General features: G+C 39.0%; 1 protein-coding gene across 1 annotated transcript in view; it reads left to right on the plus strand.

The window, feature by feature from the left end:
- Positions 1–27,823, plus strand: part of csmd3b (CUB and Sushi multiple domains 3b) — a 433,532-nt gene that overhangs the window by 248,677 nt on the left and 157,032 nt on the right. The window contains exon 6 of the mRNA XM_085346113.1: positions 16,414–16,526. Within this exon, the coding sequence (XP_085202239.1) occupies positions 16,414–16,526 (113 nt within the window). The remainder of the gene's footprint in view (positions 1–16,413; positions 16,527–27,823) is intronic.

Consider the following 27,823-nt stretch of genomic DNA (forward strand, 5'->3'; position numbering starts at 1 on the left):
CAGGAGACAAGAGACGAATTGGTAGAAAAGAGGAGTCAAAAAGGGCAATTGGGGTGACATGAAGAGCCAGGAGAGAAGGAGTGGAGATGAAAGGTAAGAAGGTGAGGTAGAGAGGAGACAAAAGCATAGGTGCAGAATCAGGGACAAGGAGTGGGGAGATGAGAGTTGACAGGAGAAGAGAGGTGGAAAGAAGAATAAGAGGAATGGAGGGGGAGACACAGGAAGATAAAGCCATCAGAGGGGCTCATGGGGGAGGAAAGAGGTTGTAGTCAGAAAGAGATGGACACCAAGCGGGGCTGAGAGAGACAGAAAAGGACAGACGGAGGAAGACGTGTAAAAACTAAATTCATATGACAGTTGCTGCCTGTATATAAAGCCAAATATGATCATGAGAGTAGTGCAATTTAACTAAGGCTAGCAAAGCAAGAGTCGCTGGTTTCTTTGACTTGGGTCATGTGCAGCAGGTTCACCGTGGGATTAAAATGTGTGTGGAGCTGTGAAATTAATTTCATTATAGGAGGATTATTCAGAGACGTAAACACCATACGCCGACTAAATCTGTCCATCTGAGTTCTGCCAATCTGTGCAGTGTGCAGACTATATGGAGGCATTAATTTTTAGAGTTGCTGTCGTTTTTTTCCATAGTGTCTCAAAATCGGGACAAACTGCAGGACTCTTATATAGTAGCTGGAGAAAAAGCCAGCCAATGAGACATACATTTGCCATTTTGTGAGGGCAGTTTGTGAATTTCTGAAAGTTGACAAGGGAAAAGTAATTCAGTCAAGATAAGATATTAAGATAAATCTTCCTCTGCTGTGCATGTAAACAGCTTAATCAAATTACTCTTAGAATCAAAGTAAGGTCTATAATTAGATTAGTGTATGATAATTAGATTATAGTGTTTATGCAAACAAAGTCACGTTATACACATTCACGCAGGATTAAGAAACACTCAAAATAGGTCATTTCCTCTCCAGGGCTCAGAGGCATCTTCAACTTTCACACTTCACAGATCCAAATGTTGAAGGTTTTTTTTCTGTTTGGATTTATTTTATTATTTATAACAAGCATTTTACAGCTATGCTAAAAAGTAATGGAGACGTAATGGACTGATTTAACAACACATATAACATATATATGTCACGGTTGACAACCGTGGGGATATGAGGAAAAGGAGGACCCAGGCGCGGACAATAACAATAAATCCTCAGTGTGTTCCCGACTCCCGTGACGTGTCCTCTTCCCAGTGCTAGTGTTCCTTGTCTCCGCTCCTCAGTGTCTGAGCACCCCGCGCTCGCTGCCCTCTCGTCTTCACGCTTCTCCTGGGGAAAAAACAAAGAGGCAGCCGTAAGACACACACAATGCGGCAGACTAACCGTACTGACTGGCCGAGAGACTAACGTGAAGTCACGCAATGATGTGGGGCGATCGTGGCTCAAGAGTTGGGCGTTTGCCTTGTAATCGGAAGGTTGCCGGTTCGAGCCCCGGCTTGGACAGTCTCGGTCGTTGTGTCCTTGGGCAAGACACTTCACCTGTTGCCTACTGGTGGTGGTCAGAGGGCCCGGTGGCGCCAGTGTCCGGCAGCCTCGCCTCTGTCAGTGCGCCCCAGGGTAGCTGTGGCTACAATGTAGCTTGCCATCACCAGTGTGTGAATGAGTGGATGACTGGATATGTAAAGCGCTTTGGGGTCCTTAGGGACTAGTAAAAGCGCTATATAAATACAGGCCATTTACCATGATCCAGCGTCGGAGAGAGCTCAGCCACACTCTCAAGTAGCTCCTCCGACGAAGCTTGATCAGCTACAGGTGTGTGATGGTCTTCGGGTGTGGCCACACCCACCAGGCCTGAAGGTGCCTGTAAACAGGTGCTCTCAGAAACACCGGCATCCACACACACACATAAACACACATATACCTGCAAGCAGGGAGAACGAGGGACAGTACACCAAAAACACACGTCCATAATTGCTCAGGGACCCTGGGTCGCACAGACCCAGGACCCTGACAATATTCGTGCTGGGTTGTACTCCCTTTGACCTCAGAATGTCATTAGTTCTTCATGTCATATATTCGATAATGTACTGGAAAAGTTATTCAGAGATTTTGGTCTATTTTGACATGATAACGTAACACAGTTGCTGCAGATTTGTCAGCTGCTCATCCGTGATGTGAATCCCCCGTTCCACCACATCCCAAACGTGCTCTGTTGGATTGAGATCTAGTGACTGCGGAGGCCATTTGAGTGCAGTGAACTCACTGTCATGTTCAAGAAATAAGTTTGAGATGATTTGAGCATGATCCATGCTGTAATGTTATTCATGCCAAATTCTGACCGTGGTAGCTGAATGTTTCAGCAGAAATTGAGACTTAAAAGACCATTCAGCGTTCTTCCAACTTTACTGAGCTTTTATGAACTGTACCTTTAGTTTCCTGGTTTGACCTGAGAGGAGTAGCAGCTGGTGTGGTCTTCTGCTGCTATAGGCCATCTAATTAAAGGTTAGGGTTTTGATTGCCCATTCAGCAATACTCTTCTGGCTACCTTGGTTGTAACGAGTGATTATTGGTGTTGTTTTGTCAGTTGCTTCATATGTACCTCAGAGAAATGCAGCTGCTGTCCTCTGACTTCAACAACCAACATTCAAAATCACTTAAACCCCCTTTCTGCCCAATTTGAACCTCAGCAGGTCATCGTGACAATTTCTACATGCCAGGATCTGCTGCGAATGGCTTATTAGTTATGCGTGTTAATGAACAGTTGAAATGGTGTACCTAAATAGTGGCTGGTGAGTGTATTTTTTATATGCGATTGAAGGCATTGTGCGTCATGATAGGTATTAGGTCATAGCAGAAAATTACACAGGGAAAAATTGCATGCAGCATCAGTAGAGCTTCTACAGAACTGACAATACTGAAATACAGCATCAAGCACACAGCTACACTAATCCCATATACCATCCACAGGAGCAACACAAGGTCACATCATTTTTGCTGGCCATTAGTTCCTGCTGCCTGGGTTTATAAGCCACCACCACTGGCACAAACTGTACTTTGGGATTCAGGTACTGTTTTACTCACAGAGTTGAGGGGGATTCACTGCTCATATCGCCTGATTAACTAATTGCCACCCACATGGATTACCTACAGTTTGGCACATTTCTCTGTCCATTGGCTGTCTAATATGTTTCTTAAGATTGCTTGGTACAAGTTTAACTTAAACAATGCTTTGGTGTGTTTTTTTCCAGTCATCCTTCAGGTTTTGCCTATGGCTGGCAGATATTTTAAAATACACTTCTCTGGAGAAACAGCTGAACCCTTCCATGTTCTTGGTTAACTTTTCATTCCGTTTTTAATATTAAAATATAACAAATGCACAAAATAGAGTGATGTGTTTAATTTTTTTAATGCATCTAGCTCCATCTGCCTTTGGTAACTCTAGCAAAGGAAAGGCTAACATTGCAGCTTGCCCTTGTCCTTGAGCGCAGCTTCATTTGCACCACGAAATAAGAAATGAAGTTAATATTAAAAATTGGTCGGACATTAATTACAACAAACATGCGTCATCAGAGCAGGGACAGTTTTTTGTTTTTGTTGGTTTTTTCCAGCAATACTAGCCGGCAAACGCCTGACATTTACCATTTCCACAGCAAGTAACCTTTTCAGGTATTGTGAAGCCAAACTCAAGGGAGCAGACCAGAGGTCGAGGACCACTGGAGCGTGATGTATAACTGGGCCAGGACACTGCAAATTAATTCTATCATGAATACTTTTTAATTCTACCATCATCAGCACAGTCTGCCAGTCTGTGCTGATGAGAACATATTTATGTCCTTACTTGATTGTGCTTGTTTTTAATTGGCATAACATAAAACCCATCTGCTTAATAATAGCTGTGATTCTTTGGGGCATGGCCACGAGACATCTGTCCTGTTATGCTGTCAGACTATTTGACTCTTTTGGTTTGCAGGAGTTGGGATCCTATATCAATTAGGATTCTCAATTAGATTGGCATCTCTGGATTTGAAACTTAGGTCAGTGCTTTGAGGTCTTTGTTGAGGTTTTTTAGATGCTCTTGAGTAGTTTCTGTGGTGTTTCAAGACATTATGTGGAAGATTGTTACTGTGGAGAGGTGTGATTAGCCCACAGTAATGCTTCATTTTGTAGTTTGTAGTCAAAAAACATCCAGATGAATGTCATTTCAAGAAACATTAGCGATACGATCAGTGTTATTCATTGCTGTAGCTTGGCGTGTGTGTCTGGAAGTGCTGTGCGCTGGATAGTCAGCGGCTGAATAGCCACTAGTAGTTTCAGAGCTAAAATTATAATAAGATAATGACACCAACTCCTTGTCTCTGTCCCCCTTTTTCTCATTGTGTGTCTCTGCTCTGATTACTGTGGTGTCCTGCAGGCTACACACACACACACACACACACACACACACACACACACACACACACACACACACACACACACACACACACACAGAGTTTGAAAAGAGGCAGAAGCCCAAGATTGCAATGGCCTCTGGGAAAAGTCTGGGCTTAAAGAAAGGAGGGAACACACAAAATGACACAAACTCTGGTGAGAACAAGAGGAAGAAAAGAGGCGAGGGACAGAAGAGCAGAGGGTAGAAGGAGGGGGATGATAAAGAAATTAATTTTATTTAATTTAATGGGTATTCCGGGCTTTTCATCCATTTCCTAGTTGTCCTTTTAAAATGCCTGGTGGATTCAGTTTTTAAGTTGTAGATACAAGGGCTACATATCCAACATGGTAAGACAAACAGAGGGGGAAAAATAGATGAAGTGATCATGTTTTTTTTAAAAACGGCAGACGGCAGTTACACAGAACAAAAAACAACAAAAACCCCCAAATCTTCACTCATTTTATTTGGGGTAGGACTGTGTTTGATTTTGTGTTTTAAACCACATCAACAAACAAAAGAAGCTACCTAGATTTGCAGCCTGCTCACACTGCCAACACAGGCATAACTTATCCGGCAGATGGTATAAACTATTTTACACCCTGCGCTTTACTCGAAACAAATCTCAGCTATTTGTGCCAACAAAGATAAAATTGTTTAGGTAAGATTATATGTAGTTTGCAGTCAGGTGGTTATCAACTGTTATAAGTGGCTCTGTCAGTCACTTAATATAATTATTTACATAATTTTGAGAAGTACAAAGACATTTGTTTGTGTATTTAGGGGTACTTTTGAGGTGCAGTACATGACAGAAGCGTGTCGACACATATATTTGAAAATTTTATAGTCATTAATCTGTTATTACACCACTTTCGGGAAGGCTTTTCACAAGATTTATGAGCCTGGCTGCAAGAAAGTGCTGCTGCCGCTTTTGAGTGCTGACACGTGGCTTGTCATCGATGTTCCGGTTTATCCAAAATGGGTTTGATGGCGCTAAGGTCGAGGCTTTTCCTCAGCTCCAAAGTCGATGCTGACTGAAGTAGCTCACCCAAATTGGTGCCACAAATTTGGAGCATAATAATTACATGCTGCTGTATTAAAATCCTCTTTCAGGAGATAAGGGGCATAAACCAAGCAATGAAACCATCCTCAAAAGTGTTCTCAACAAGTGATTTTATCACTTTAACACTCTCACAGTTTAGCTCCTACTTGCTAAATGGATAAATAATTAAACTAACAGTGGATTTTGCAATATGGTGCAGAGCCACCCACTCTCTGGTTTTTTTTTTTTTTCAGCCCTCCACTCTTTACTTGAACGAGCCAATTTAACAAACACCTTGCTGCTCCGTGAAGTGGGGAGCAAGGAGGAGGAGAAAAATTTAGATGAGATAAAGGAAAGGGAGGGAGAGACAGAGCAGGGTCCTGTTGTGAACACTGATTACTCTCTGCCCACTTGAAAGTGATGGAGAGCGACACAGCAGGCGTGCTCGCGCAAGCACGAACCCCTACACACCCACACACGCGCATGCACAGAAGCATAAATACACAATGTATATAAACAATCTTGTGCACAACGAGAACTTCTCTGCATCTGTGCGCTGATTGATGATGACTTCGCCAAAATCCCATCCATCTCCAAATTTCTGCATTATATGTGTGAAAGTGCATTTTCACTCTCCCAGAAAGCTCATATGTATTTGAGATTTCGTGTGTCCTAATTGGGGGAGCCTATTGAGACGGCTAGTCTGATTAAGTAGCACTCCCCTTCTATCTGATCAATAATCACACTCACATGGGTACAAGCACATATATTGTATATGGAAACACAAACTGTAACTTAAATGGCCAATGATCTTTCAATGTGTGTTAGTTACATCACACATTAAGGTGCCAATGTATATATAAAACTCAATTCTGTCCCAGAGTAGCTGAAATAAACCCTACAGTGAAAGGGTCCATTAGTTAAGGATTAATTTTATTTCAATCTATTAAAATCTCATCTCCATATTAAACTTTGTGTCAGTACAGTACATCACAACAGGTAGCAACAAAGTAGCTCAATTTAACAGTGTATTTGAAAGAAAATGAATAAAAGAAAGGTCTTAATTCTTATGATTGAGCATGGCAAATATGTGCGAATGAAAACAATGTTGCTCTATTTTGCACTTCACACTTTTTTGGGTAGTCTGAAAACAGGTTCACTTGGTGTAGATTAGTAGCTGCAATTTCCAAAATGAACCTCTGAAGTGCAGAAGTATCCCACTCTTTATTTGATTAAAGTGTGTGTTTAACATGGCAGAAAAATAAGTATTTTATGTTACTTATTTGTTACTAATATTATAAATATTTGTTGTATTTGTATTTTTTATTTGTTTTCTACTTTATTCTACATTACCCTTATGATCTGCTCTACATAAATTCTTTTTTTTGTGATTACTTTTAAATGTGAAGATGAATCATTTTAAATCTAACATCATTCATTTGTGAGCCTGTGGGTTCCTTCTCCCTCTCCTCCCTTCTTCTATTGTTCTCGCTGTCTCCCTCTCTCTTCCACTCCCTCTCTCTGACTCACTGTCTTTCTGTCTTTTGGCCATCGATCTTAGCCCCTTTCCGCCCTCTTTCCACCCAGTGCTTCTTTATTTCCTCCCTCTCCCTCTCTTTCATTGCCATACTGTGAGCGGAATAGCTGGTTGGTGTTTTTGTTGAGGAAGGAGGCACAGAGGATGGATGGGACGATGGTAGACCCTGAGATGTAGAGAGGGAGAGATGCTCTTTTGGTCTGGTGTATTTAATCAATTATGTTCTCTCGCTCCCTCTGGCAACTCTCCACTTGATATTTTCTCTCTTGCAGACACACACACACACACACACACACACACACACACACACACACACACACACACACACACACACACACTCAAAACTGCATAAGCGGTCACATACTGACTCTTACTATCCCAGTATATTTTTTTCTTTTTAAAAATTTGTACCTACAGTGATTAGAGCTCAAACACAAACATGTGTCCTATTTTTTTTAGTATGCCTACTTGGCAAGATAGATCACTTTCAAAATCAAATATAGTTAGTGCCATATTTTTTGGGTTACATAGTTAGTGGATTTTAAATCATACAATCAATATATAATTGACATTTAGAGCTTTAGCTTTATTTCAAGGTTTTTTTAACAAACATTTTGCATTATATTTTTATGAATTACAGCTAGTTTTATGCATACTCCTCAATTTTCAGAGGTTTTCAGAGCGCTTTTATGGCCGGGTGAACCCTGTTGCCTTGGGATCTCACAACAAATGAAGCAGTCTTAATATCTGAAGTTCAAAGTGTTGACATTGTTTTTTTGTTGCTGTATTTAATATAATACCTAACCAAGTTAAAAACACTCTTGAGAAGGTAGGCATGTCATAATCCTTCACCTGCTCCAACAGAAAAAGTCCGGTCTTGTATTTGTGTCAGTGTTGATGGTATACTTGCACATAAACCACAGCATTGGACACTGATGGATAGGAAGTGTCCGAGCAGACATGTAAAAAAACTCTTTGAAAAGTACATGTTTAAAAAAAAATTAAATTCAGATATCTTTTTTTCCATGCCTAAATATGAATAAAAATACTTAAGAAAAAAAATCCTGATTGAGGTTGTCATAATTCATGAAAGGGTTAACTGTGATTTACAACGAGGTGCAAACCACTCATTACGCTCAAGAACATGATTAGAATTTACTGGAAGATGTGTAAAAGTAGCTTGCACACTTAAACACACCAAAAAATGTTTGGACAGATAAAACATAAATTAACTTCTATTAGACTGATGGACAGAAAAACATATAGAGAAGCACCGAAAGAGCTCATGATCTGAAACATAACTGTCAGTCATGACAGAGGAGATTTCATGGTATGGGAATCTATGCTTACCTGTTGACTGCTGATAGAAGTAGCAGGGTGCAGGGTTATACTCTGTAAAGACAGCAGTTAACAGTGCAAATTGATAAGGACCCCAACAACAGTATACTGCCAAAGCAACCTACACTCTAAGTTTATCAATGTAAAGAAATGAGATATCAACAAATTATACGCACAATTATATTATGTTTTTGACCAATAATATATAGGACTAATTGTAAAACATGCTGCTACATTTTTGATCTGTTATTGCTTACACAGAAATGTCATACATGAATAAAATACTACTAGCAGGCAGAAGGAGTAATTCTTTTAAGTTACCGATTTTCTTTCACAGACGACTTGATTTTAAAAGAGAAATAAGGGACTATCTCACACTAACTCTTTGAGTTTAACATCCAGTGTTTGGAAACATTTGTCACAGTAATCTGCGTTCTGACCTTTATACAATAGTGAGTGTGCGGGTTTAGACTTCTTTAACTGTGTTTCTATATGTCTGTTTCATAAATGAAAAGATTTGGTGATGCCTTTTGATCTTTATGCAACTTAAAATGTTATCACACAACTACTCTTATGCTTTTGAAAATGGCAGTAGACCTTTGTAACAAGCCTGTATTTATCCTGTGGATTTTACTCCCACATCACTGTCAAATCACTGACTGGGATACCCTGTCAGACCGCGATATTTAAAGAAGGTAGTCTGTAATAACTCATGGCTGCTCTGAAGTACTTTTATAGCAGATATCTTGGGAGAACACTTAAGTCACAGACATAATCCATCTCGATAGATGAATGGTTTTATAATGCATTACAAATTGTCCACATGGGGAAGATCAGATCAGCTAGCTTCTCAGCTGACGTGTTTCATATATTTATTTATTCATGTGTTAGGCTTTTGCTACAAGCTATGTCTTAACCTTTAATTATGCATGTAAGTAGTTGGTGAGCACACATGGTCGTTTTTCATTTTTCACATACAGTCATGCTCGGGACCTATGGAGCAGCAGTAATGCATCTCAAAAGCACTGGTAGGAGGAGGTGCTTCCTGCTGTTGTGGGGATACAATGACCTTTTTAAGATCCCATTCACTGCTGCAGAAAGAGTTTTTCTAATTATGGCTTAATCTCAGCTTGGAGTTGTTAAGTGACTCTTGAGCATTTGATTAAATGGTTTAATGTCACACACATGGGCTTGCTCTAATTCAATTCCTGTTTTAATATGAAACAATGAGAATACACACACTGTGCTATGATGTCATGGGAACAAGAGACCGAAAAGCTGTAAACAGCTGTAAACATGAAGAGGACACATAGAGGAGTGTGAAGAGTTCTTATGGTCAAATAAGATAAGATAAGATAAAACTTTATTGATCCCACAACGGGGAAATTTTGCGTTACATCAGCTCAGGTACCGATATCAGAAGGAAATACAAAAATACAAATAAGTACAATCAATGAAAAAAAAATAAGATAATACACTATATTCAATGGTAGTATATACGCAGTATGTGATTATGGATATGGTTGGAAATATGGAAGACATAAACTATATAGCTTGACATACAGTGGGGCAAAAAAGTATTTAGTCAGCCACCGATTGTGCAAGTTCCCCCACCTAAAATGATGACAGAGGTCAGTAATTTGCACCAGAGGTACACTTCAACTGTGAGAGACAGAATGTGAAAAAAAAATCCATGAATCCACATGGTAGGATTTGTAAAGAATTTATTTGTAAATCAGGGTGGAAAATAAGTATTTGGTCAATAACAAAAATACAACTCAATACTTTGTAACATAACCTTTGTTGGCAATAACAGAGGTCAAAGGTTTACTATAGGTCTTTACCAGGTTTGCACACACAGTAGCTGGTATTTTGGCCCATTCCTCCATGCAGATCTTCTCGAGAGCAGTGATGTTTTGGGGCTGTCGCCGAGCAACACGGACTTTCAACTCCCGCCACAGATTTTCTATGGGGTTGAGGTCTGGAGACTGGCTAGGCCACTCCAGGACTTTCAAATGCTTCTTACGGAGCCACTCCTTTGTTGCCCGGGCGGTGTGTTTTGGATCATTGTCATGTTGGAAGACCCAGCCTCGTTTCATCTTCAAAGTTCTCACTGATGGAAGGAGGTTTTGGCTCAAAATCTCACGATACATGGCCCCATTCATTCTGTCCTTAACACGGATCAGTCGTCCTGTCCCCTTGGTAGAAAAACAGCCCCATAGCATGATGTTTCCACCCCCATGCTTCACAGTAGGTATGGTGTTCTTGGGATGCAACTCAGTATTCTTCTTCCTCCAAACACGACGAGTTGAGTTTATACCAAAAAGTTCTACTTTGGTTTCATCTGACCACATGACTTTCTCCCAACCCTCTGCTGTATCATCCATGTGCTCTCTGGCAAACTTCAGACGGGCCTGGACATGCACTGGCTTCAGCAGCGGAACACGTCTGGCACTGCGGGATTTGATTCCCTGCCGTTGTAGTGTGTTACTGATGGTGACCTTTGTTACTTTGGTCCCAGCTCTCTGCAGGTCATTCACCAGGTCCCCCCGTGTGGTTCTGGGATCTTTACTCACCGTTCTCATGATCATTTTGACCCCACGGGATGAGATCTTGTGTGGAGCCCCAGATCTAGGGAGATTATCAGTGGTCTTGTATGTCTTCCATTTTCTGATGATTGCTCCCACAGTTGATTTTTTCACACCAAGCTGCTTGCCTATTGTAGATTCACTCTTCCCAGTCTGGTGCAGGTCTACAATACTTTTCCTGGTGTCCTTCGAAAGCTCTTTGGTCTTGGCCATGGCGGAGTTTGGAGTCTGACTGTTTGAGGCTGTGGACAGGTGTCTTTGATACAGATGATGTGTTCAAACAGGTGCCATTCATACAGGTAACGAGTGGGGGACAGAAAAGCTTCTTACAGAAGACGTTACAGGTCTGTGAGAGCCAGAGATTTTCCTTGTTTGAGGTGACCAAATACTTATTTTCCACCTTAATTTACGAATAAATTCTTTACAAATCCTACCATGTGAATTCATGGATTTTTTTTTTCACATTCTGTCTCTCACAGTTGAAGTGTACCTCTGGTGCAAATTACTGACCTCTGTCATCATTTTAGGTGGGGGTTCTTGCACAATCGGTGGCTGACTAAATACTTTTTTGCCCCACTGTAACTATTGTACCACTACTATTCCTATTTATAGACATGTACACACACACATGTACACACTAAATATACATATGTATACATATACATACATATATACCTGCACATGTCCATACACATGGAAGGTCTATTATGCATGAAGTGGTGACCGTGGATGTTCACAGTGTCCAGTGACCATATAACTATATTTATTTAATAAATAATAACTAAGAATACATACAAGTATTATTTATTAATAATAAAAAGTAACCTATATGCTGTAATGCTTTCAATAATATTAACGCTCCAACCACTATTAGGGTACAAGGTTTAAAGAAGAATTACTGATTAACAAAAAGTCCTAATTTATGCTATACCACATATCCTCCTCTGGTTTTATGGATAAAAGCTAAAAAAGTCTCATAGTGCATAATTCCACTACAAGATACCACGTCAGGCACCAAAAGTAATGTTTTGTCTGTAAAATTTTACCCAAGCAACACGTCCTTCCCAAAGCCTAACTAAGATAACCTACACAATTCAGATTAAAAGACAAAACTCTCCTGAGGATCAGGGATATTAGTTGCCACCAATCTTACCACTGCTTAACCTATACTTTATATCTATTTCTAGAAACCTTAATATATGCATGAGCTATGCCAGCACAACTATTTAATGAGGTGGTAACAACCTACTAAGGGCATGTCTGTATGTCTTGTCAGAGATGCTGAAAAGATATCACGAGTAAGCATTAGTTGCAGTGGCGGCTCTTAGAGAAGTCACAAATCTTTGCAGCTGACTAGGATGCATGAACAGTTGCAGAAAAGAATCAAAAGCATGAGATATGCAATTCAGCAAGTGTAAAACAGATGCATCCAAGCAAAGTCCTCACATGCATAGTTTAAATAACGTGCAGTAGTAGCAGGAGTTACTTTTCCCTGAAGTGAAGTCCATTTAGCTGCGGACATATTAAACATTACTGTCTAAATGTGCTACTAAATGTAAAGTGACGTTGCATTCAAAAGAAAAAAAAAAAATCCATCTACCCACACGATTACACAGGGCCTGGAGACTATCCCACCCCTCAGAGGTTACAGTCTGAACAGGCTGCTTTTAACTTGGTCCAAGTGGGTTTAACTTTTAGCTGCTCTTCTAGTCATCTAAGGCCAGACTAAATCAGGGATGTGTGGATCAGAGCTATGTAAGGGTCACACCACATGTTGATGATGAAATCTAAAGACGAGTCGTGGGTTTTGTCATGGTTTTGACTTTTCGGTGAAACGTTTGTGTAGGGCTTGATTATCTGGAGGACTGGGACCACTGTTAACATCCTCCTCAGCTCTGTTACTGTATCGTTGTGCCAGCATGCATGAAAAGCTGGTACTTCACACGTGGCTTTGTAGACCACCTTTTTGTGTGTATGTGACTAATAGCCAACATCATGGAATCCTACTGATCTAGGGCACAAGGTGACCCTCTCTTTGTTAACACACACACACACACACACACACACACACACACACACACACACACACACACACGCAGAGATACACCTTCTAAAGCACCTGCTCAGCACTCTTGTGTTCCACTTTTTACCACTGTTATTAGAGTGTATTGGCACTGGATAATAGTGCATACAATATAATGCTCCTATTCATGCCTTTGTGCGTGTGTGTGTTGACATTAATGGAGTGCGTCGGTTTCCAGAAGGGGACAAGTGAACATGAGAGAGGACGGTCCACTTCTCTTTCAAGACCATTCGTGTGTGTGTGTGTGTGTGTGTGTGTGTGTGTGTGTGTGTGTGTATACCTGTGTCTTAAATCTAACAGCCAAGGTGATAGTACTAAAAATATCTCAAAAAATGAAAATGCAATGAAAGAAAGACAGCACCTGTTGCTTGACACTACAAGATGAAAGCGCCATAAATCAAAGAACTGGTGCATCGAAGGTGGTTAATTGCCAGCAGAGATTTTATTTGAGGTTTAGATATTTAAAGCCATACAGAATCAAGGGTGTTTTATTCTGAACTGCAAAAGCATTCAGTTCCTCTAATGCAGTAGTGACCTAACACACTTCACTTTGCCAACCACAAGAGCCTTCTTCACCTTCTCAACCAATTAAGTGGTCTTATTCTCACCACTTGATGAAAGTGTTGCAAATTGGGTCCCATCTGGTAGCGCTATGTACCCTGAAAGCCTTGATTCAGCTTGCTTAAATGCAAAAAAGCTAATATTTTTAAAAGTGGTTCATTGAAGTCTGACATTTGACGATCTGAATTTGCATATACTATGAGTCAGCTAGGTAGACTGTATATAAATCTTAGGAGGAAAAAAAGACAAATAATTGCCATCCTTATAGCAATCAATGTGCAGAACCAGTACAATAGCAACTACCAACTTCAGTTTCAGGAAGTGTCATGATGACTGACTTTTTGAATTACATTCTCACCCTTTATTTATATTTTGCTGAAAAAAAAATTGGAAACAGGTGCAATCATTTAATAAAACCTGTACATGCATAGATGGAAACAAAGTGTATTAGGCAAAAACAACATTTGTACCATTCTAACAAGTCTGTACTTGCTATGCTTGCTTCTACACAGCCTGAACTCAACTGTTTACGTTTTCTTACTATTTCTTTAAGCAGTCCTTATGAATAATCCTTCAGGCTTCTTGAAAGATGTTCCAAGCTCTTCTTTGGATGACTTTATTCCATTCTTTGTCACTGCTTCAATAATGTTGAGATTCGAGCTCTGCGGAGGCTGGTCCATAACTGATAGCATTTCCATTGTGAGTTTCTTCTAGCCAGGCATGTTTTTGCTTGACTGACAGCGTGTTTGGGAAGCTGTTGCCAATCAGACACTTTCAAGATATCGCAGGGCGGGATCAAAATCTGATCTATTCATAATTTCATCCATTTTGGCAAGATCGCCAACACCACTGTTTGAAATGCAGCCCCAAACCATGACAGAGCCTTCATCGTCTTTTACAGATGGCTGTAGACACTCACTGTTGCCTCACTTGACTTCATCTGTACATACGGATGACAGTTTAAAACGAAAACTTTAAATTTGGATTCATCACTCCATGAGCCACTTGTGATAACTCTGTGTTTGTACATTTTTATACATTTTATACATATTGAATGAACGAAATGAGAACACATGACGTGTTTTTGAACTGGCTGCTGTTAACGTAGTGCACAAAAATATCATATAAATTGTATATTGCTTTTTTTTAAGCTTGAATGATGAATAATTTATAGGCCAGTGTTAAGATGGCTTAACAAGCAACATGAAATATTCTTCTGAAAATGGTCAGCTACAGGACGGAACTGAAAATGAGTGAAAAAGCAGCCAATGTCCAAAGAAAGAAAAGACCTTCAGAAAGTCTGGAGAATTATTACTCAGGACCATTTATGCAAGAAAATACAAGAACGTCTGCATCCTTGGAAGCATAATATAAAAAAATAGGGGTGATTCAAGACTTTCATACATTATATCCACCAGCTACCTCCTGGGAATTAGACAGTGAACAGTTAATTAAGAGCGAGCGAGGTACCCTTTAAATTCTGCAAGAGACTGTGTGTAATTCATTCTGCATCATTACACTCACCATAGGCTTTGTTCTCACTTAATCCAAGACAGCAGCAACACATACACGACCTTTATAAACACTGAATGAATTTTAGAATATTCGTGATCCTGTGGAAGTGCAGTCTAAAGCACAGTTCCTTCGGTTATTAGCTAATTGTTAATTTACTAAAAATGTGAAGGTTTTACAGCCTTCTGAAACTATCATCAGTCTGGTTTTGGATCAGCTTTGGGTGTGCAGCAGTGTTTATTTGGAGATCAGAGCTCCATCCTCTCAGATGAGATTTTCTATTTTGGAGCTGACTGGCCATCCAGTTTCCATTCACTGCAATTGAAGTTGCAGACTGCATGTATTTTCTGTTCCCTTAATATTATACTGGAAACATAATATTTGGAGTGAAATGCCTCATATTATCGCATTCAACCACTCACAATATAACCACATCTTAAAAGCTTTATTCTTAAGATCTTAACGGTCTTTCTTTAACAAAATGAGAAGTTGTAAAGCTTTGATGTAGAGTGCCAATTCCAATAATGTGTCATCCGCCCAAGTTTATTGTGTTTAAACTCACTGAATAGCAACATAACGCTACATTTCCACTAATTGCCATAATCAGTATCAGATAAATGCAGCAAATATATGCATGCATTTACAGAAAAAGAAAAGAAAAGAAAGCCGGTGGAAGCAGTAATCTATTCGTGTTATTGGACTAAACAGAAATCACAGTGATCTCTGTGTCTCAGGTATGCTCTGTTTCCAGGTTTTTCCAGGGGACTGTAGACAATTACAGGTTCTTTCAGATGAGCGAGTATAAAGCTCACTAAGTCCAGCATCAAGCTGATCTGATCTTCTGCATAAGCTGTGTTTCGTGTTCGTGCCGGGAGAATGGGGAGGAGAAGGGCTGTGTTTTCAAATCCGCTCCAACAGTGGACTAGACTTGGCAAATATTAGGTTTCGTACCCTACACCTGTGGCCAGACATTTGTCCTTTTCTTAAAGCCAAGCACTGGTATTACAGTTATACTGCAGCAAAATATGGGGGCACAAAGCTAAACCAGGTGAAGCATGGTGTTTAACCTATAGCAGGCGTGGCTCAGGTGATAAAGTGGGTTTTCCACTGACCGCAGGCTTAGAGGTTTGATCCTAGTCAACTCCTGTGTAGAGTGCATGCACTGCTAAGCACGTGTCTGCACTTCTTCCCTAAAAAATGACCATTTAAATTTCAGTCATACAATCATTCTGTGTATTATAGGATTAGGTGAAGGCTAAGGTATTATAAATGTGTCTTTGTATGGATCCATGTTTTATTTCATTAAGCATTTTCATTCTGTCTTCCTTTTTAGGTTGTCGGGCACTAACGTCCCTTCTCCTATCGTCAGCAACAAAAACTGGCTTCGGCTGCATTTCGTGACTGATGGCAACCACCGTTACCGTGGATTCAGCGCACATTATCAAGGTAAGACGGGTGAAATCTGATTATCTTCACGGAGATGATTATTTAAATGCACGCTTGCACGCACACACGCACGCACATGGAGATACAGTATATGCACAGCGTGTTCATTTCTGAAAAATGAAATAGGATGTACAGTGTGTGCATATCTCTGCCTTTAATAACAGCTATTTTCAAGGTTCTGATTTGGCCTCTTTTGCCTTTTTTTTTTTGGCATTTTTGTGTTTGTGTTTCTCTCTGACAGTTGGTCCCCATCATCCCTCCCTCAGATTCCCTCTAATTACGTTTGTTGACTCCAAACGTCTCGCCTTTTCTCTGTTACATTTTCTCTCACTGTCTCAATCTTACTGCCTTTCTCTCACTCTTCCCTGTATCGCTTGCTCTTTTCTGTTTTTTCCCCTCTTGGGTAACTATTCAAGATAAGTGCACAGCTAGATTTCTTTGACACAAAAACCCTAACTGGTGGAAAGCACTTGGAAATTCATTTGGCATAGTCCATGTCCCCCAACAGTGATAATGAGAGTCGAATGTGTGGAACAACTGCACACATAGGTTGGAGGAGATAGTGTTTTTTCTTTTCTTTTTCTAAATGTAAAATTGCTTTCCTTACTTTCCAGCCTTCTGTTGTAGTCTTGGATTGCCTCTACTACTTTTACAAAAAAAAAAAAAAAAAGGTGTTTTGTGCATTCAAATTGCTAGTCCGTTTTCAAAAGAGTCCATTCGACATCAAAAGATACACAGACTTTGGTATTTTATCTTTTTTTTTTGTGCACATGTGGTACAATTACAAAACAGTACTTGTTTCAGTTTGGTTTCAATTTAATAATAATGCATTTCAACCATAATGTTGAGAAACGTAATTATATTTTGTGATATTTACATATTTTGTTGTATTTACATGTTTTATGTGCAAAGTTTAACTACTTTAAGCTAATCGCACGGTGGCATTATAGTTTGTCCGTGCGTCATTGCCCTGATCTGAGTGGGCAGCCAGCACACGCATAAATCTTGGTCATGCTTGACACCGGATTATTACTGACACACTGCCTACTCGCGTCTTTCCTCAGCACAAGTTGAGAACAAGCCCCCAAAATACCAAGCACACTCAGGCAAGAAAAGAGAAGGTGTGCGCCTAACCAAAATGCCAGCTCTCAGGAGTAGCGCTTGCTCCGTATACTAACTGGATCGTGTTTGTAGAGTTTGTTTGTAGAGGAGAAACTGTGTTGATGATCATGCCGCGAGAAGTAACAAAAAAAAAAATCAGCATGTGTCTGAATTGACACACTCGTACGCACTCAATGACACAATGCGAATGTGTCTGCCTCGCTCCCCTCCCACCATTTTTGTCACCATTTTTCCACAGTCAACTGTGTTTTTTTCAGACACAGTGATAAACACAGCAGTTTCTCCGAATAGCAGCCCGGTGACCTTCTGAATGATTTTGAACGAGTATTTGTCTGTCTTTGGATAATGTAGTTTGTTCTGCTCTCCCTGTGCACGCTTCCTGGCATGACGTTTAGCAAAGTGTTTGGAGAGTGGCATAAGCCAGCCCACCCATATGGAAAAGATATATATAAATCTTATAAAGTTTGTATCTGTCTTGTGTGTAACTTGTATGAAAAGCATACAAGAGTGAAAACACATATAAGATCCCTTGAAAAATTATATAATGAAACTTGTATGTTTTGGATACTTACTAAAAAAATATATGAAAGTAATGAGAAAGTGGCCACTTTCATGAGTAAATCATGTAAGCCTTATATGATTTATATATGATTTACTCATGAAAGTGGCCATTTTCATGAGTAAATCATATATGTTTTTACTATTTCTTTTCCACATGGGCAGTGTAGCACTCTTGGTTAAAAGGTTGTAATGTTACATTAATCAAATCAGCTCAAAGCATGATTAATATAAAATAGATGCATGTCTGTGCATACAGGTGGCTGCTGAATGGATTTTACTGTGTTTTCTTCAAAATTAATATAGGATCGTAATTCATTTTAGCTTTTAATGCCAAGGGAGTGAATAATTTACTACTTTTGGACATTAAATCTAAGAAAACAAATGTTTTTAAATTTCTGACAACCGCATGAATTTTGTAGTGCAGTGATTCCCAAAGTGTGGGATGGGGCCCCCTGGTGGGCTGTAACAGTACTGCAGCTGTGTCGCAGTAATTAAGTAAGTAGTTCAGTTTGAAATTACTCACATCTATTTTAAGTGACATATTTGTATACATTATTTATTTATATAAAAAATGTAGTAACATTTATAATAGGTGGTTATTTTGTTACTACACATTACTATTGCTCATTATGAAGTTATTATTACATTATTACAGTTTTAATGCAATTTTCAAAGAAAATCCATCACGTTCTCTTATGTTTTGATTAGAGTGAAGATTTAATTTAGGATTGAGTGGGCCTCATGGGAGTTTCTGGTTTTTAAGGGGACTGCAGCACCTTTGACTTGAACGGAATGGCTGATGTAGTGTATTGGTCACTTGCAAGATTTGCAAGACCCAACTAACAGCTGGCCAACTAAACCGAGTAAAGTGAAACTGAATTATCAATTAATCCGCAATCTGTGGGTATGATGAGCTCATTAAGTTGCATATGACCCCAGATGATACTTTACTGCAAATGTGGCTTGTATTTGAGTTTTAAAATGGTTAATACTGTGGGACAGAGGTGGGGGCATGTTTGTGATTTTGTACAAACTGTGGGTCATCGTGGTTATCCCCCGACCCCCCGCCCCTCCTCTCAGTCAACAATTCAAACGTGGTTAAATGCCAAAAAGAGAAAAGACGATGGTATATTTAAACACACATTAAGATTTAACTAAAAATTCTTAAATTATAAAAGTATTGTATAACAAGGTATTAAATAGAGTAAGTACAAGTAATTATCACCCCTTTCTCTGTAAAACATCTCTTTTGCCACGTTTCTTCCTGAATCTTCTCTTCTCTTTCCGTTCTTATCCATCGGTTTTCTTTCCATATTACTTGACTGACTGATTGACAACCTGACCACTCCACTTGAGATTTACCTATAATTGGTTTAATTGATCCTAATTAGTTGAAAAGGTTAATCAACATGTTAATGAGGGGTGTCAGTGTGATAAACGAGTTGATTAATTAGTGGACTTTTTAACAAGATTATGATTGATTGGCTACTCTCTGTCAGCTGCCAGTCATACCCATTACTTTGTTGCTTCTAACATATTAGCAGAAGGACGGGTTGGGTGGCTGAAACTGTTAAGTCACCTAAAGTCACGCAATGTTCCTAAAGCACTGGCAGATTTACTTCACAGGCTGTCCACATGAGGCTTTTCTTTCTTTGAAATAGAGAATATTATTTCTCCATGTAGAAAGAAATGATAAAGCATTGATCACATTATTGACTTTGTATGTTAATTTATTTTGCTGGCCTATATTCACTAGATAATGAAGATAGGCCAATATTGAGAATGCAACATTGCCAAAGGCAACGATTGGCAATGCTACAATAGTGATGACCTCCAGTTGGATTACAGTCTTGTGGAAGTACTTGCAAAAATATTTATGTATATCACTGCAATAATTGATTGTAGATTATTTGATTCAGCAATTTTGTTTTGTTTCTTGTATAGTGTAGTGTTTTTTTTCCTGTTTTTTCCTGCATTTATTTTTCTCTGCTGTTGTTAAATTTACTCCTGGGGTGGTTACCAACTCATATTTTTATGCTATTATATTTTTCGTCTTTTTACTTAACTCTGCAGAGCGTTCCAAATGAGATGTTTTTCAGGTCTACAAAAATCAGCTTTTCTCCTGGAGAATACATTATGAGACCCTTGGGCACGGTTAGTTTAGTGTAGTGGCAAACACAGGATGAAAGCAGTTCAACATTACACTAAACGACTTAATCAACAAATATGCTTTTGCAGGGTTTTGTTTAGTTTACAAGACGCTGCTATGAGACCTCAGAGGTCCTCATTTGGCTCTGGGTGCCGCCAGCCAGTTGGACAGAATGTTTGTGTGTCTGTAAGGTCAGAAACTCTGCTCACAGAAGCATTCTCCTTCTGCTGCGGCCAAATTATGAGGTTCTGAATTAATAATAATCTCCTAATGATTTATATCCAACTTTGCAGAAAAGGGGCAGAAGGGTTAGAGAGGCACCAACAACAACAGACATTACAAAGGAAGAAAAGAGGAAGTCAGAGAGTGAGGATGGTAAAACAGTAAGGAAATCCAGAGGTGTTATTAAAACAAATTGGCAGGTAGAAGAGAAACAGAGTGATGGGGAATTGGAGGTTTAAGGGGAAAAGTCTGGAATTACAGTGGGGCTAAATATCAAATATGTATAAATATTAAAATTAAGAATATTTTATATCATAATGCCATAACTGGCTATTGTAGACCACTTCAGAGGGAGGAAGTACGTGTGAGTGCACGTGTGCTTGATTGTGTGTGTGTGTGCGTGTGTGTGTGTGTGTGTGTGTGTGTGTGTGTGTGTGTGTGTGTGTGTGTGTGTGTGGATCGCTTTGTTCATGCTTCTTGGACAATGGAAAAGCCCATTCATAAATTAGTGTATTTAGATACGCAAAGCCTGCAGCTCCAGTGCATGGCTTAACCAAATGCACCAAGTTAATTACCCATTTAAATGCTTAATTGATGCTTCAGAATGATTCACAGTGGCAAGGTTTTGAAACGTGCCATAGGCTTTATGTTGATAGACCTAAATTAAAGGAATGAACCATTTCAATTCACATATCTCACAGTAGAGAGTCTTCGTGTTAAAGGGAAAAATCACTTCTATTAAAATAATTTGCATTTTTTTAATAGGTTCTTACTTTAATATATATTTTTTATAGGTTCTTACTTTAATTTTTTTTTTTCATTCCATTTAGTATTTACACATTTGCAGTTGTCCTTGTGATGTAGCTCAAAGCAGGAAATATTTGGAAATACTAAATAAAGTACTTTAATATTTGATATATATCAACCTTCTACCTGTGAGTTCAGCTCACCTGTTCTCGCTTGCAATCTAAAGACGATGTAATGTCCAACCAAATTTAGTCTAAATTTCTGCTCAGTCATACAGTTATATTCTGTACTATCAGGAAGAGTTCATAGCTGCGAGTGCCTGAGTGAAAACAGCTTATGTCATGGTTTATCTGTGTGCTCCTTACTGTCTCCTTCACAGCTAAATACAAGCATATTAAGTATCCATTAGCATGTTTAATTGAACTTTGGTAATTATTCAGCTATGACAGCGTCCCTGGGTAAATGTGAATGCTATTTACCTCAGGACCAAACTGCCTTTAGAGATTTAGTTCCCCTAATAAAGAAAACTAATTTGCAATTTTGGCATTCGTTTTAAACATGCTGGACAATCCAAATGTAGGACTTTTGTACTGTAGAAGACGACATAAAATGTAATAGTTTTTTGCCCATGAGGGGAAGTGCATCCAATGTCATGTCACATGTCATCTTGGGACTCAAGCAAATATTTTACATTTTAGTAATCAAAACGTATTTGTGTTTAATTAACCCTCAAGACAGTTGGTAATATGTGAGGTGAAACCATAATAGATGGTGATAAAATGGGAGGAGATTTGCTCAATTCTGCAATTACAGTTTCAAACCTTAAGACAGTTACAGTGAACAAAGTAATCAAGGTGGAGTTTTTTTAAGCAGATTTTAAGTAGAGTTATTATTAACTTCTTGCAGTGTCTCATTTATTCCCCATATACAGCATATTTAATTAATTAAAAAGCAAAAAACAACAATACCTAGAAACTGGCAAAGACAAACATTCACATCCCTGGACATCCCTTCATTGCAGGGGTCTCATAGCCTACTCCCAGACCTTCTTGCTTAACCAGATTGCTGATGCAGTCCCAACCACTGCACCACTGTGGCAACTCTACGACAACAAAACGCTCAAATTCACACAAGAAATAATAAATAAGAGAACTCTTTTTCTTCTTCTTTGAAAATAGACTACTGCTGAGAGGAAGAGTAACCAAGTTTGCATTAGTGACTAAGTCGAAGAACTTTTCTGAAACCCAGCTGTTCCACTGTTATGTATTGTGACTATGGTTGAACATGCCATCTTCTAGATGTGACTGAGTGCATTGCAGTATGTTCTTACCCCCTAGAAATACACCCGAGGCTAAAGCTGAAAATAGGAAGTTCAAAGTCATCTTCCCTGTTAAATAAAAAAAGAACATGAGCAGCTCTTCTCCCTCAAAGCTAGAAACGAGTGGATCAGGTTGTCAATTAAACCCTCAGTTGTCAGTGGCCAAAGAGAAACTGCAACAACCAAACAGTGTTACAGGGAATTTAGGCTTTAAATAGATTAACTTTAAGAATTTTCAGGACCACGTGTTTTGAAGAAAAACATTCACAGTATAATAAGGTAAAAAAAAAAAATGGGGGCATCTTGTGAGCCAGATGCCACATATGGTTTCAGTCAACCTGTGAGTCATATTTCTACTCAGCAATGCAGCCACTAAGGTACAGTCAGTCAGCCACAAACAAATGCATCAAATACAAAAATATGGAGCTTATAATAACTGCTTAGTTAAGACAGTGCTCAAAGAGTTTGTCAAAGACAGCAGCTAGTTCTACCTTTTTACATGTCTATAGACATAAAGTGTTAAGTCTAACAAGTTCTATATTTACATAACAATAACGATGACAATGCTGCCCTTTAATTTCTAACATCTAAGTTTTGTACTTGATTGCAATTTGAAAGAAAAGCTGGGAAAAGTCATGGTGTTAACTTACTGTAAAGCAAATGGTCTTGTCATCTAAAACTTATTACTGCACAATATAATGTAATGAATGAATGACCAGCAGGGACTAGTTTGGACTGTACCACAGTAACAGGGCTTAGTAACATGATGGATCTCCACTCAGCTAACATATTAGTCCACTTCATATTTCCTTGCCACTTGGTGAATTTAAGTTAAAAGGTTCTTCCTCTACCCAAATATGAAAAATTTGAGCCCTGTTTCTTGCAAAGTTGTCTTTTCTAAATGTTGCATTTTCTCAGCAGGCTAAAATAATTAAACTGTAATTACTCAAAACTGTACATCTGCCTAATTTATGCACAAGTTCTCCTTAATTTCTACACATTATAGAAATTAAAAGTATAAGCAAGGGAGTTGACATGGGTGTTGAGGATTTCAGGCCCAAACGGGGCTTAAAATCCAGCTGACAGAGTTATTAACATTGTCTAATAAACCTGTGCAATTAATGTTTTATAATAGCAGTCACTCATTGCACACCTCTACATCAACCTTTACGTGTTTCATAATTTTATTATACATTCCTGTATGTAGTCTACCAACTCACCATGGCATAGACAAGCCAAGGTTTTTTGTTTTGTTTTTTTGCTTTTTATTTATTTATTGGTTTTATTTTTATTTTGTTTTCTTTATTTCTTGCTAATATGCAAAATAGGCACCATAATGACTTTGTGCCATTTCAGCCACTGAGAGGCTAAGCTAGGGGACTGCGCAGTTGGCTCACTCCTAGAAAAACAAATGATCCAGCTTCCAGGTACAGCTGCATTTGATCATTTATTTACATGCTTCAGTAATCCATTCAAACGATTGCCTTGGAGTACCGAGCTACTCCAAGGCAATCTATACAAAGCAAGGGAGTTGACATGCAAGAAAAGGAAAGAAATGCAGCAAAAAGGTACAGACTCCTGACTCACCCACTCTTCACAAACAGGTGAATGTATTTTGTCTTCATTCATTCAAAAGCCGTCTGTGTGACAAGTGTGACAGACACATTAAGGAAACGAAGGAAAGTAGGCTACCTATTGTTACTGGCTTTGCAGCCAAAGCAGTTCTGTTTAGTTACTCTATTTTCAGGACATTTACTCTCATTCAACATTTTTATGATTTTATAATTTCATCTTAATAAATTCCAACAGCAGCAAGAACTTATAAAACATATAAGAGTCCTGGGAGCCCTTCAGTTAGCCCATTGAAACAAATTATTATATTATATTTCCACAATATAGAAACTAGCTAGATTCAAGTAGACTAATTGTCATTCACAAAGTTATCCATATCCAGTTAATCATATGTTTAATGTTGTCGGCGGTCAGCCAATCACAAGCCCGTCGGCAAGCCATCGAGTGAATTGAATACTTGCCAGGGTTTCCATTTACTGTACAAATTTCAGTCTGAACAGTGAGAAGTAATGCCTGACTCTTATTAATGAGCATTAACATTTTAGAAAGCGAGGGTGGAAGGATCCTGACAATGCTGCAGTAGCTCCCGTTTTAAAATATCTTAAACATATAAGAAAATGTGTTCACAATATTAGGAAAATGGGTAGGTACACACAAAACAGAGGCGAAGCTAATTATTACTAAAATGGTCTGATTCATGGGGAAGGTGATCTGAGAGTCCATACCATACCATCATTTCTAAATGTGCTGCATACATGAATTTTCATTGTTCCTGCTAATTTTGCTTTGACATGCTCGCACCTGCCCCGATTCTGAATTTGAGTCTCTTTCCCCTCTTTTCATCATTGCACATGGTACTTTCTGTTTTGCCAGAATAAAATTGACTATGAGTCCAAGGGTATCACACTGTTAATTGGTGCATTTTCAAATTTTTGTAATGACAGATTCCAAACAATCATAAAAAGGCTTCCAGACAACCTGGCTTTCCATACACTTCTGCCAAACTATGGCTAGGTGTGTTTATTTTCTTTGTTCCTCGAGATGCTCTATTTAGTAATGAGACGAATGAAAAAGCCTAACCAAGACTAGAGATATTTGTTGGAGGCAAACCACGATGCCACAGTAAAGTCTGTAGAAGGTTAATTTGGTTTAGAAGCTCTAATCAGCTCTAATTCTGAACTTGTGCAGCTTTCAGTAACAGTAAGACCCCTATATTCATGGCAAAACACAAGAGACTACCCCACTTTGTAGTCTGCAGGAAATGTTGTGCCTAAGTTTTGGGGAATTAGCCAGTTTAGCTTGTTTAAGGTATAACGTGAGTAATCCATGAAGATGAATCCTCAAGACATAACGGAGGGAGAGTGTTTGCGTGACTGCTCTCTTTGACCTTCCCTGGCTGTTTGAATTCTAGGTAGCACCTCTAAATCAATAGGCTGATTCTGCATCCAAAATTTTAATGTTTAGAAAGCATTTTTAACTCCTGCATCAGCATAATGAAAATGTCACACAATCTTCCTGTTTCTGCACTTTATTGGGATTTTAAGTCCAACCCCAACCTGTGACAGTTTTTTTTTTGCTACAAAAAATAAAGAAAGGCTATCCATTTTAGCAGGATCCCTCTTGAATTGAAATGTAATTGTAACCCAGTTCAATTCCAATTAAATCTGAGAAAACTCTGCAAAGGTGCATCTACCATAGTTATTTATTTGGTTTCTTGCGATTAGCCTGTAAAGTGAATGAGGAATTTTGAGCTATCCTCCCTCCTCCTGTTTGTACTGTGCTGTAGAGAGATTGTGTCTCTGTACTTGCTTAGAAACAGCACCGTAATTCCAATATACTGTGGCAAGGCATACACTTCATTGCCTTTTTGCTTACTGGAAATGTTTAATTTTGTTGTTGGAGCACAAGATGTGCGCTATTTTACCCGCATTTCCCCTCCATTATTTGCTGTTGTTTTATAACTCTTTATGATTCTTTGTTCAGTCTTTCTATATTAAAGCTGTCCCAATCCAATAGGGAAAGTAAGGCCTCAAGCATAGGTGATGTTTAACAAATATTGAAGTGTTAAATTATTAATTAAGTATTCGGTTGACATTCTTCTCTGCACGGCTCTGTGCTTTAATGTCTAACCTTACACCTTCAACACCTGGCTGAGAATATGTGTGTCACTGTGTGTGTGCTAAGAGTATAAATGTGCGTCTGGTTTCTGCGTGTGCATGTGTGTGTGTGGATTCTCACCATTTCTGTTGTCCTCTGCTCTGTATGCAATTCTTTGGATTTACCAGTGTGCGTTCCTGTTTGTACAAATGTCCAGCTTAAGCTGACAGATCTGTCTGTTGTATGACGATGTCTCGTGGCAGTTTGCGCGTCTGCTTAGATTTAAGCATATGTTTGTGTGCACGCCTGTTTGCCCGTTGTCTATGCACGTGTCAGGTACGAGCAATCTGTTTCCTTCCCCACGGCACAGACCACCAATCACATCCCCCCATCATCTCTCTTCATTACGTATTCATGAGTTTCTGTGTCTGCAGGGCTGTGATTGGCCCTTAATGAACAACTGACGGCATTATCAGTCAGCCAGTGCTATGACAACAAAATAAGTCAATCAGTACAAAAGAAACTCCAGTCAACCCGTGGTGCAGAAACATTAGTCAACTCTAGCAGTGAAACAGTATACCCCTCAGGGAGGTTGACATATTTGATATTGTTGACTGCATGGTACCTTTGATATGACTCTTGCAGTGTCTCAAACCTGCTCGTGATCAAGTGCACACATCTTGAAATTCTAAGTGCTCTGCATAATTACAGCCAAGGAAGAGGAGAGCATTTAGCACATGTAAAGCGTACAATTTGGTTTTTGTGTAAATAAATCCCCAAATCCTTTTTCTTGTCAGCCTTAGCTTAAGAACCATTAGTCAAACTGAGTACAGAGACACTGCTGGCCTCAGGGGGATCATATGAGCTCATAAATCTATGAACTACTCCTTAATCATCTTTTATATTATTGTGGGAGCTTGCATTTTACCAGTGCTGGCTTTCATTATTGAGTTGGTGTTCTGCTGTTCCTGTATCAAAGGAGCTGTTAGCACTGGGGTCATTACTGTAAGGCTAGCTAGGAATGTACTTTGTTGAATTAATGTCAGTTGTTTGCGTAGACTCACTTTGGTGATGTAATAGTATTGCTCATCTGTGGTTACAAAATAGCAATTCTACAGTACTGATAATTATTCACGCCTTCTAATTACGCTCCTTAATTGAGCATATTCAAATTATTATTAACTAGGTGTAGGGAGAAGAATATAATCATCATTACCAACCAACTCTGCCAAATCAATATTTCGATTATTTCCTTGTGCCCAGCTAATACAGGCAAACACTCAGGCCACCTATTTTACTTACTGTGCAATTGCTATTGTTATTAAACATATGAATTCAAATAAATGTTCTTCACATATATGAAAATTCAGCACTTAAAAATCTTATGAAGTGCATCATTAAATCTAACAATTTCTAATTACAATAGGTACTACTTCAATCTGTCTTGCACCATAAAGTTTATTTGCTGTGCTTTTCACAAGCGCAAAGTTCTGTACAGCAACACAGAAT

This window comes from Diplotaxodon limnothrissa, linkage group LG22 (assembly GCF_057381915.1).
Source record: "Diplotaxodon limnothrissa isolate DT_005_m linkage group LG22, D_limnothrissa_male_GT1.1, whole genome shotgun sequence".
Classification (NCBI taxonomy): Eukaryota; Metazoa; Chordata; class Actinopteri; order Cichliformes; family Cichlidae; genus Diplotaxodon; species Diplotaxodon limnothrissa.